This window comes from Falco rusticolus, chromosome 9 (assembly GCF_015220075.1).
Source record: "Falco rusticolus isolate bFalRus1 chromosome 9, bFalRus1.pri, whole genome shotgun sequence".
Lineage (NCBI taxonomy): Eukaryota > Metazoa > Chordata > Aves > Falconiformes > Falconidae > Falco > Falco rusticolus.
In genome coordinates, this window is record NC_051195.1 from 25,482,487 (window position 1) to 25,495,269 (window position 12,783).

The 12,783-nt window shown below is 43.5% G+C and overlaps 1 protein-coding gene across 6 annotated transcripts in view; it reads right to left on the bottom strand.

Moving 5' to 3' along the window:
• Positions 1-12,783, bottom strand: part of PANK1 (pantothenate kinase 1) — a 46,775-nt gene that overhangs the window by 23,545 nt on the left and 10,447 nt on the right. The window contains exon 1 of one of the 6 annotated variants that reach the window (XM_037400791.1): positions 3,834-4,104. The exons of 2 other annotated variants lie outside the window; for them this stretch is intronic. In XM_037400791.1, coding sequence (XP_037256688.1) covers positions 3,834-4,089 — 256 coding nt within the window. In that variant the 5' untranslated portion in view covers positions 4,090-4,104. Of the gene's footprint in view, positions 1-1,729; positions 1,752-3,324; positions 3,457-3,833; positions 4,105-12,783 lie in introns of those variants that run through there. 3 more of the 6 variants (XM_037400797.1, XM_037400792.1, XM_037400793.1) reach the window with 3 other exon arrangements.

Below are 12,783 nucleotides of genomic sequence, written 5' to 3' on the forward strand. Positions count from 1 at the left end.
CAAAAAACTTCAAGCCCGAAAGCACAGAGCTGTTTGTTAAACAGGTGTGATCATCTGCACATACATAGTCATATCACCACAAACTGATTTCTGAAGATAGCACTAGGAGACTAGGTCATTACCTAGCTTGTGTAGCTTCATTAAAAAAAAACAACATTAAAAAACAAATAAAAGCCAAACTTGCAAAGCTACAAGAAGTATTGATTAGCTATTGAGAATCTTATTCTTGGATCCAACGGCACTCAGCCCACCCAGCCTGACAGAAGTGATTCGCATGAGTTTCCCATTCCTGTCAGAAACAAGTTACCCTGTTGGTAAGGTGGATACGCAGTTTTAACTCAGAAGAAGCTGAACCACAACACACCAACTAAATCAGCTTGTTATGACCGGTCCTATTCCTTAGGCAATCCTCACTTCCACCTACACTAAAAGCAGCTGGAAACCTTCTTTAAGCAGCATGTCAACTGAAGAAATTCTTCAAAATTAAAAGATTGTGGGATATTCCAATGCCTTGGACAAAATTTCAGTAACAGATAATGTGTCACTTTTTCACTGCGTCAAACAATAGCAAAACCAAAACCATTTTCACTCTTGTACTCCTAACTAAAATATAGTATATAATAATAGCATTCCATATTTATCATCACCACAGATTAAAAAGCCTAGCTTTTGCACAGTTTCCACCTGGCCTCAGGCAGTACAACATAACCATGCCATAGCCAAACATCACAGGTCCAACAACCTAAATATTGGCCAAAAGTGTTCTTCATGGTGAAGCTACAATTTCAAGTGTTTAGAAATTAACCATGGCAATTATGATGCCTATTAGTTGTACACAGTCACACCGCCTCAAAACACACATTTTTTGTCTCCTAACAAGTACCAACAGACTCGGGGTGACATGCAAGATGCTGATTGGAATAGCCACCCCAAAGCTTTATCTTAATTTAAGAAAAGCAATAGAATTCAGATGTCCAGCTGGCTTCTTCCCTGTGTCTGATGTAGAATAATGCTGTGAAGCACCAGTCTAGTTAACTGCCATGCTGAAATCTTTGTAGTTACTTGGCTACAAAGCTGCTTCACAGGGATCGATGAAGGGATTTAACTGCTCTCTTTCCTTCTTCTGTTCAAAGATCACATTTAAAGTGAACAACACAAAACTAGCAGGCTTTTGAAATTTGCAGAATTCAGACTGCTTCAGTATTTTATTCTCTTCTGGAGCATCTCACAGCATAAGGCTTCATAACAGACACTCTTCTGTATTCATTATGCTGTGCTACAGAAAGGTAATGTAAACCCTGGTCTCACAAAGGGTCTGCACTAATGATTTGAAGCAAAAACTTGACATAACCCTAACAACCTTGACAAGTGGTCTAGTTCAACTGAGGAAAAAACAATGCAAAGACAAGCTTCTCAGCAGAAGCAGCAGGAGGGTGAGTCTAAAAGATCTAGAGTTAGTCCCCAGATCCTCTCTCACTGCATGCTAATCAGCAAACCACACTGGTTTCACAGGGAATCCTCCCTTCGCAGAGGGGAAGACGACTTGGGAATATAGAAGTCTGCCTCACTTTGATAGAAAGTAAATCAAGAAAACATATAATTTATAAGGATTTAAAGGAATAATTGCTGCAGGAAGATCAGTTTAATTTGTTGAAATATTGGGAAATGCCAATTATCTCATCTTTTCCACCATGCAAAGCAAATCCCACAATCAATATTGAAGTCTCACCTGCCATGGGGCAACTGCACTTCATTTTGCAATGTGTCCTTAAGCACAGAACAAACATCTGCAAAGTCCAAGACTAAATACAAAAACCAGTAAAACGGGACTGAATAGTATTCACTAGAGATGGATACAGTGGAAAGCTATGCAGTACCATTAGAATTTGAGTATAATTTAATATTTTTTTTAAGCTGGTGACAATGTACTACCATATTTTCCTGCAAGACTAATACTAAATAGCAAATTTATTCTTGTATAAGATAAGCCATATAAATTAATATGATCAGCAAGAATTCAGGTATTTTACTCAGCAAAGAAATTGCCCACAACATAGTTCTACAAAGCACTTACCTCACCTGCTTTTTTCACTAAAGCCAAAAACCCCACAACTGAAGACTCAGTTGTCATAGACCTTGGGCAATATAGCTAGTCACCTACACTCTTTACTCTGATGGGCTCTTTTTCCCCTCAAGATAGGAGGGAAATTCCAAATTCCTCACTCCTCCTTATTCAAGCGATTACACAAATCCCCGAACACCTTATTCTTTGCTTCAAACAAAACAGTTTACTATTATGAAGAGTTCAATATGCAAGTGCTGACCCTCAGCCACACCAAATCAAAATGTACACTAGCTCAAGTTCTGCAGTTCTTGTTCCTGAATGAAAATGTGAAGCTGGACAAAGACTACAAAACCAGTTTGTGACAGAGAATGATCTGGTCATCAATATGTTAAATTTGATAGAAGACCAAATTAACTATCAACAGATAGTGTTAGCCCTATGTGATGAATCAATACAAAGAACATTTTAAGGGAAAGTGGTACGTGTAGCTCAGCGAAAACATTTAAAAAGCCAGAAAAGGCACCGGCTAGTAAGTAGCCCTGTGAAAGCTGCAGCGCTTCAAGGCTGTTACTATTTTGCTCTGCTTACACACAAAAGATTTCTAAGTACTCATTTCAAAATTAAGAAAAAAAAAAATCCAGAGTAGCTGAACGCACACTGCTTTCTACTGAGCAGGAACATCTTTCAAGTTTTGGCAGCGGGTAGCTGTCATCCTGACCATCCTTGATTGCCCTTTTGGAACATGCTGAACTTGTAACAAAGCAGCAAACATTTGTTGGCTTTATTTAAAAAGCTAGTGAAGCGAGAGCGGCAAGGAACAGAATACTTGTTCCATGGGATTGCTCTACTTGTAGAGCTCACTATGGAATTCAATAGCTCTGTACTGACATGTAAAAAGTTGGCTATGATCTAGTAAATAAAAAATACTGTTAATCAACAAACCTTGTAGAATTAAGTACATTACAAATATGGATGCCTGGGACTCAGCCTTAAAACATGAAGCAGAGAGCCAGTTCACTAACACTTGGCAAACCAACTAACCAAAAGCCACAGGGGATGCCCATAGGCAACGTATTACCAATTTATCATGTTTGCAGCACAATTCCCCCCCTCTCCTACCCCCAGTCAGAATACTTTGCCCTCAGCTGCCAGGTCTACTTCTTTTCGGCATTCTGACACAGTCCGGGGATGTGTCACGCACCCAGCCCGCGGTCCCCCCCCAACGCACACGGCCCGACCCCCGCCCGGGCGTCGCTCACAGCGCTGCTTGGGCACGATCAGCTTCATGGGCGCGGCCGGGAGGCGGCGAGGCCGGCGGGACCCTGGGCGCCGTCCGACGCGGTGCTCGGCGCGGCACGGAGCTGGTGGCACAGCGCTGCCGCCCGCCGCCCGCGTTTGTGCCGGGCCGCCGCTCCCCGCCCGCCGCCGCCCCATTGGCGCAGGGCGGACCCGGCCCACGCAGCAGCGGGGCCGTGTCCGGGCGCCGCCGCCGCATTGGCCGGCACCGGGGGCCCTCGCTCCGCCCGCCGGGCGCGCCGGCTGTGGGGGGGTGGGGGGGGCGCGGGAAGGGAACGCCCGCGGCGCGGGAGCCGGGCGGCCGCCAGCCCCGGCGGGCGGCGCTCCGCAGGGGGCGCGGCGCAGGAGCCGCGGGCGCGGCGCCGGGCGGCTGCCGAGGCCCGCCGGGCCGGGCCGGGCTGCGGCAGCAGGGCGCGGAGGGGGCCGAGCCGAGCCAGCGCCGCCCCGCAGTGCCGCCGCGCTCAGCACTTACGTGGCCTGTGCCGCCGGCCCGAGTCCATCCTCCGGCGCAGCCTGCATTTCTTGGCCGGCGAGCCGTGGCTGAGCGGCGGCAGCTCCGGGCGGAGCAGCAGCGGGTGCGGCGCCTCCCCGCAGCCGCCGTTGCTCAGCGGCTGGCTCGAGGGGTGGAAGCCGTTCTGCAGCAGCCCGCCGAGCAGCGAGCAGGAGGCGGCGGCGGGCGGCGGCGGCCCCGCCGGGGCGGCGGGCTGGGCGCGGAGCTGCTCCCCCATGGCGGCAGCCGCTCCTCTTTGTCTCCCGGCTCAGCTCCGGGTGGGCGCGGCGGAGCCTCCGCTCATGCCGGCGCCCGTGCCCGCAGCTCGGTGCGCTGGGGATGCGGCGCCCGCCCCCCCCGGCGCCGGCGGCGCACGGCGCAGGCGTCCTGCCCGCAGCGCGCTGCAGAGGGGCGGCCGCCGCCCTCCGCCGGGGACGCGGCGACCCCCCCCGCCCCCTGCTACTGTGCGCGTTCCCGGCCGCTGAGCCCGGCACCTGCGGGGCTCCGTGGGCAGCCCCGGGCGAGTGCCGGAGCGAGGGACTCGGGGGGGGGGCACCCACTCGCCCGCTGCGGGCTGGCGGGGGCACGGTTACGCTGGAGCTGGCACCCGGTGCCGTTCCGGCGTGACTTCGCTCCCGTGACTGGGCCGGCCGCCCCCGTAACGGCCGCGGTGTCGCTTGCGCCGCGGGGCACCCACGGGCACACTCGTGTCACTCGTGTCCCCACGCCTCGGGGGCCGCCGTGGGCGCTCCCGGGTTGCCCCGTACCGCGCACAGGTACCTGCGCATCACCGCCCTCCCCCAAATTTCTGGCTGCCTTGTCACGTGTTCCCTCAACAGCTCAGAGGGACCAGCGTGACCTTGAACGCGTCTGACCTCATGCTTTTATAGTACCTTGGCTTTTCCCTGCGCAGCATCGATAACCTTGTGACTGGGATTGACTCTGTGACCACTGAGACATCCAAGCGTGGAAACATTTTCTGAATTAAATGTATTAAATATCAAGTGGACACAAAACAGAACTGGGTAAACTGTGCTGCAGCGTCGCATGCATACTTGAAAAGAAACACTAACTGAATTTTCCTCTGCACATGATGGTCATGTCTTTATACAAACTGCCAGTCACTGTAAGGATGACTGTCCTTAAAGTAAAAACAGGTCACATAATGGCTCCTCCTTACTCCTAAAATTAGCACAGGACACAGGCCCTCCGCTGTAAAACACCTACAAAGAATAAAGTCATTCTAACTGCCTCCAGAATGGGATACGGTACTAAGAAATTGCTTCAAGAAAGGTAACGCAACATTCTCTCCACTTTTCGGCTAGGACCAGAACATTATGTTTAGGTACCTGGGAGCAAGCCACAGAAAAACATGGGCATGCAGTTGGGGAAATGATGAAAGTGTGTTCGCAAATCCAGAACAAGCAAATTTTCTTCCTAAAAAACAGTACCCAATGTTCTGAAGATTATTAAAACGCTCTAAATTGTCCTCATGTTCAAATGCTTAAGCAACTGCTGAAATTGCCAGCCCAAAAGTGATTGCCCTAAGGAGGCTTCCTTGGAAAGAAGGCAGGCTACATACATTTATTTCTAGAAGATGTAGTACTTCCAAAACTGTAAAATTCTTTGAGAACTCCCTAATTTACTGAATTATGTTTAAACTATGTTTAAACTGGTTTTCTGGAAGGCTGCTGCCTGGACTGGTAGGGACCTTCATACCACTTGTTTGCAGTTCAGGCAGCTGTGGCTGGTTATGCTTCATGAACTTTCCTTGTTAATTTAGACCTCTCAGGCCATGAGGAATCCTTGATACTACTGTCCCCAGCTGACAATGGTTGTCCCCTTCTCCATCCCTGACAGAGAAACCAACTGCACATTCAGCCAGCCCGATGGAGAATGAGGGATCATTCCTGCAAACCTGTTTTTCTCTGCAATTGCAGCATAACTGAGAGCAGACATATGGACAGTTCCTGTACCTTGTCTGAAGGGTGGCAACTTTTTACCCTACTCCAACAAAAGCAAGACCACCTTTAATTGCACGCTTAAGACTCTTTGTGGCAGGATACCAGTCCTTCCACTGATTCTGCAATGGAATAATGTACCTGTTTCAAGTACTGTGCCCAATTCTAGGCGTTAAACTTTAAATGAAAACATCAAGTTTTGGTCTAGGAAATGAAAGATTTGAAGGGCTATTCAATTCTGGAACAGGTAATAGCAAAGGAAATACATCAGAGTTGCTGAGAAACAAGAAAGAATTCATACGTGATAACTGCAGTAAGGGAAATTCACTTTAGATATGAGGCAGACATTCCCTAGAATGAACTTAGACAAGCGTTAGACTGCACCAGACAACTCAACTGTCCATTACTGCAAGTATTTGGGAAAAGTTAAATATCTCTGAGGAACTGTCTAAGTAGAGCTGATCCTGATTTGGAACACTAAGAAGGCATGGCCTAGACACCTTTCTGAGGTTCTCTCCAGTCTTTTATTTCTGATTAAATATTCCCCTAGTATTTTACTGTAAATATTGCACAATTATGCCCAGGACAGAAGTGGACTAGACTGTGCTGAATAGAAGTAGTAGGTCAGGAAAATAGTCAGGATATGGTCCAAATCACTGACAAGTTCAGGAGCAGCGTAGACCAATACCATGTAAAAACAACAAATGTCACCTCAAATAATGCTGGATAAATTATAAAACTGGAGAAATGTTAAAGGCTGTACAAATTAATTGGCAGTTTAATATACAGGGACAGATTTACCTCTGAGTGTGCAAGTCTCCCTGTTATTCAAAGCTCTCCATCAGGACCGAATGAGAACACTTTCCAAACTTTGTGTTGTATAAAGATTGTTTCCAACCAATGTGCTGCTTTATCAGAATGATTTTAGACTCTTGTGCTGATGAGTATCACATGAACTGATTTCCGCACTACAAAATACCATCTTTTTCTTATTATTTTTGTTTACACTTGTTTAATTTTGGAGTGAGCTTTTAGAAAGGTATTGTATACCCTCTACATTTTTGATTTCAAATTCTTCAGCTCTTCCGCAATGTAAACTAAAACAAAGGGAATAAAATTAAGACTAGTTTTAATGTATTATGTGATCATCTGTACGGGTTTAAAATGAAGGAATCTCATGTCCTCAGGTGCATATAACATTGCTTATTTTGGGCACAAGCAAACTACAGTGCAATCCATTTGGCATTCAGGGGAAAAAGTCCTGGACCTTTTGCATTAATAAAGTAGAAAAAGAGAGCAGATGAACTGTTCATCCTGTTCTGCGTCAGCTGAAAGCCACAGGTAGAATCACAGCACCACATTTCAAGAACTCATTGCCTGATGTAGTGATGTAGACAGCCTGTGCTCTTCTAATATTCTACACAGGGACTAATTTGGTGATGTGAAGGTCTCACATTATACTCAGTATTTGAAAATCTGGAACATCTTAGAAAACATAATCCAGAAGAAATATGACAGAATTGATGATGTCACCTCCTCAGAACAGGACAAAAAGTAGAAATAAACTGTCCTGCTAGTCTCACAGTTGAGCAGTTGGCTCAGGACCTGCTGTCTGCTGGATTTTTATCGATACTATTTATGAGACTGCATCACAGTAAAACTGGCTGAAAGCAGGTATTGTTAAAAGGTACTGCACTCTCTTGCCTTCGTACCACATATACACATTCAGTGTGTTACTGCCCACTCTACATCCCTTTTATATTAATTTATGTTTATTTTATATATATTGAAGTTGTTGCAAATCAAGAACATACAACGTCTGTCAGTGAAGTCATGGCATGTATTACAGGTGCAGCTTCTAACCCTGTGGTGCAACCAAAGTAAATTTTTCATCTTCCTTTTATCCTGACTTTCCAAACAAACCCTGTGAGCCAGTTCAGTTTTCAGTCTAACTTGCAAGATAACAATCCAGCTAGAGGTGCAATACTGACAAACAACATGGAGGATGCTTCCAGTTCTTTCAATATAAACGTTTACTCAGGATTTCTTTCTGAACAGGAGTAGGTAGAAACTACTTGTTTATTTTGAAATATTTTCTTATGTATTTCGTTGTAGCGATCCAGTGGCAAAAGGACTACAAACACAGTACAGAACACAAACGGACTCAGAACAGTGAACAAGTCTGTTGTACTGACTCACTGCATATTACACATTGGCACGGCAAAGACTTCACGGATTATTCCATACCTGCCTGCACTTCAGACACCCAGCTTTCTATCACCTCTTATTTGTTTATAAGCACAGAGAGCCAGGCTGCAATTCCCTAACTCTGAGTCAGCTTCAGAAAACTAATGACTACCTTGTGGTTAAGATACACTGCCACAGGATGAAAAGTGCTGTGCTCCAGCCCTTACAGTTTCAAAACCAATGGGACTATAAAAAAAATAAATCCAACCAAAACCCCCCATCCTTTCAGGTATGTTATCATCAGGCACCTGGCCTGAAAGTTTTAGGAACCTATGAAGGTTAGCTCATCTTCCCTCATTCTGTGGGGGTCCTGTATCCCTGGTCTGAGGCTAAGCTAAAATAAGCATCAAACAGGTGCAGTCCACATGTAATTCCATTATCTAAGAACAAAAACAAATATCTTACACAGCACCAGTGGTGTTATTCTAATTTAAAGCCAGCCACCTATAAAGCTGTGGTCACATTTTGGAGAGAAGAGGTAACGAGGAGCATGTACACATCTCACATCTTCTCAAATTACACAAACTGTATTATGCAATGCAAAGAGTGTAATTAAACTTCTGGCATAGCTGCCTGCAGATTTATGTTCAAGGGGCTGCTGGCACTCTGCCATTCCTGTTTATATTTCTATTCAGGTTACTTCTATGTTCATTCTCTTTCTATATTACCAAACAGTCATACTTAGTTGTTATTCAATTTTCCCTCTTTGAAAATAAAGCAAATACAGTACAGCTTAATAAATGAACATAAAAATATTATTTTTTTTTATTTTTTATAAAAAAAACCACCTTGCAAAAAAATCAGATACTGTTGATTTGTTTTAGGTATATTCACATCTCAGACATACCAAAAGGAAAATGCCAAGTCTAGGAGTCCAGTATTTCTTCCAATTTCTTTTCAGAACTGGGAAAAAACCCCATACTTCTTTGGCATATGCAGGACCTTTGGTAGACACATGTTTTAAATGTATTTTAATGCTCTTTTTCCCTTACTTTAAATTGCAGGGTAGAAGACCAACAGTCAAACATAACTATATCATGACAAATTAAAGATGTGTAAATCAAATGGGACAAAACAGGTCTGAAACCACATAGAATTCTTATCTGGCAAATGCAATAACAGAGTATTTAAAAAGGGACCCAAAGGGCTCTAGTATTATCAGTGTGATCACAGAAAAGCTAAGCTTTACTATGACAACAGCTAGCCAGCATAAGAATTCTGCTTTCCCAACAGAGAGAGGGGAAACTGATTGCAGATGACAGAGGAAGTGAAGGTCATAAATTTAGTTGTATGCCTAAATCTTTGTCAAATGGAGGCCAAGAAAGATTGAGTTTACCAGTTCCTCCCTGCCCCACCCACCTCCTGGTGCAGGCCCTTTTCAATTATGCCTTCTGTCACACTTAAACATAACCTGTGGATTTAATGAAGAAAAGCCCTGCTCCCCTGCATAGGGTTGAAGCTTATCTCCCCTCCGCTTCTATCAAAGGCAAGATGGAGCAAGGCACTCTACCTAAGCAGGAGCTTGGCTTTGGCAGTTGAACAGCCCTTGAGGAATATTCTCTTACTTCATTTATTACAAGTAGGGCATAGGTAGATCTCCTGGCCTAAGCATGAAGCTGAGTGTCCAGGCAAGGCAGTATGAATGCTAACTGGAAAAAGTTGTCTGGACTAGGACACGACTTACGTATCTAACAACAATAGCCAAGACTAAGGAATAACAGTCAGAAGAGCACATTGGTGTAGTCTAGTCTTACCAGCCTGGCCATCCCTGTGGTCAGACTTTGCAGTGGCCCAAGTGGTTTCAACAGTTATCCCCTGGCAGTTCTGAGATAAGGTTAGAGATTGTGGTTGCCATCTTTCATCCCAACTGCAAAAAAGCACGGAGCAGTCACAAAACAGTGAGAATCTTTTCCTTCTAAAGCCTTCCCTGCCAATACCTCTTTCTCTGAGTCCAACTAGACAATTGCAACTTAATTCACAGGTGCATATACTCTCCACAACTTTAACCGATCCCTGGCAGAGCTGTTGGTGTCCTTCTTTTATAGGAAACAAACACCTTTAGTGCCTTAGTTCAGACATTTCAAATACAAGTCCCCAAATTAGTAAACATTTAAAATCTAGTCTTTGATTATTGCTTAGGAATACAAGTCAGTGAAGATAAAGTAAATGTTGGAGGTGAATCACTTTTTTTTTCCCCATGACCTAGCTTCTGTTTTGCAGAGGGTTTGTAAAAAAGGAAAAGCCAGGTAATAGATTCAAACTACTATGTATGTAAAAAACCTAAAAATCTCATGTCAAATAGACTCTCCTTTGCCCTCATTTGCCCTACCTCATGCCTAAATATTTGCCTCAGTGTACTGCTGCTTATCTTTAACTATTAAACTTAAATATACAAAATGTAATTGGAAAACATGTAAGTTCACAACCCACTCATTGATAAATACTGTTCATCATCATAAAAAATGGTTGCAACAAGTGGCAGAGCATTTAGTACAGAAAACAATGGCCTTTGCTCCTGACTGCTCCCCCATAGACAATTACCCTCATGTACGTATAAATACTGGTTTTGCTTGGCTGTAAATGTCTTCACTTTCTTTTCAACTCAGCATTTTTATATGCTGATACATAATGCCATCAAGAGGGAAGTGACAGTTTCAAAACAAGCACTTCAGACAACAACAGAATGGCTGACAAGTACAGAAGACTCTCTCTTCCTCATTCAGCACTGCCACATCTGAAGAGGAAGATAAACTGGTCCTCCTATCAGTACTCAGCTGCATGGAGATTTTTTACTTGCATTGGTCTGTACTCCCAGAGCTTAAATGCTGACATGAAATTCCCACGGATATCAACAAAAATTACTAATTAGGTAACAACAGGGAACCAGACTTTCTGTGACTGCATGTGGAAGAAGAAAAAAGGCATCTCTCTCAACTATTCTAGCTAGACACACATACCTCCAATGCAGACAAAACTGGCTTACACCTCTAACCCAGGAGGAAACACACAGTGTCCATCAGAGGGCTGAAAGGACAAGAGCTTTATTTTCCTTCTTCCAAACTAGTCCATAGATGGAAATCAGTGTAAAATGGAATCATACCACACCTTTGGTATTTCTCCTCAACCACCTTCAGTAGCAGGGAAGTGTATGTCTGAATGAGCACTGAAGCACAAGGCTAAGTCCAAACACTACAACTAATCTAGAATTAAAACTTCAGTACTCGAACAATATGACGTTGCTTTTAGACAGGTAAGACAAAGATTTGCTTAGGTTTTTGATGCTGAAAAAGCATTTAATATGTCCCTGTGAGATTAAACTGAAACGACAGACAATAAAAGTCAAATGCTAATCCTTTTAAAAATATCTTTTTTATCCATGTTTGCAAAGAATGAGAGTCTTGTGTAGGAAGGGGCCGTGCTGTAAGTGACAAATTTGCTCCTAAAGGCTCCAACTACCTAGTACCAAAGATGGGAAACAACCAAACATTATGCTAACATTGGGTTGGTTTGCCATAGTTACATCTTCTGTTATTTCTGGGACTGGTGACCTTTTACAGAAAATATTACAGTGAATGGTCTGTTCTGTGCTATGTATTTTGTTTTGTTCAAAAGGCCAATTTAGAGCTTTCAGCTTTTTACAAGGTCAATACAAACTATGCACACACAAAAAAATAAACACAGAACAATAATCATAGACATCTGTCTTCTCATTAGATACTTTGTGGAAAAAAAAAAACCCAAAACAAAACCCACCAAAACTCGAACTATAGAAAGTAACTTCAAGTATGTCTCCTGCATAGAAAGCAACTTACATTTCACTGCAGGAATCTTAGTGTCACCAAAATATTTGTTTTCTTGTAATAAAACGTAACTAATACAAACACACACTTGGTCTAATGGGAATTTAAGACTCAAAGAGACCGTCTGAGTCATCAAAACAAGGTCTTTGAATCAATGATTAACCTGAAAGGGTATAAGAAACATACATACCAAGTACCACTGAGCACAAAAGATTTTGTATTATCTCGTAACATATGCCTGAACACCTCGGGACAAAAGTATTATTTTGATACATATAAAGTCCTAATTAATACACATTTATTGTTCTTTTAAACTCAGAATGATAAATCAGACTCCTTGATCTCATAAACACTGCTAACCAAATTTGTCATATTTATCCCTAATTTTGACATGAAGTCAGATAAAGAAGCTACACAGTTACTTTTGGTGCCAGCAATTTCACACATGGGAAGAGAAAACAACAGCATTGTGTATCTCCTGTAAAACAGAGACAAAGATACCTTTTTTGCTTACAAAACCACTGTATAGCCACTGAAAACAAAACTGAAAGGGTTAAGACACCATCTCATACTTTTTGCCTAACTGCTCTAAAAGTAGCAAGCATAAATTAATTTGCTTTTCCTCCATTTATAAAATTTGCTTAAAATACCAAGAGACACGTATCTTATCTTCATTCCATCTCCTCTTTGAAGGGAGAAAAAAAAAAATATAACAAGCACACAAGCCAGAAAGGAAGGCACAGCCACCTCATCAGATGAAGGTATGAGGAAAATACTGCTGCAGTGGTTATAAGACATCAGTGGTCATGGACCGCAAATACCAGAATCCTCACTAATTATACAACATGATCTTGTCTCCATTCACAGACACAACTGCAATGTAGTATAAGCTGGAATTGGTACATCTGACCTAAAATCATAAAC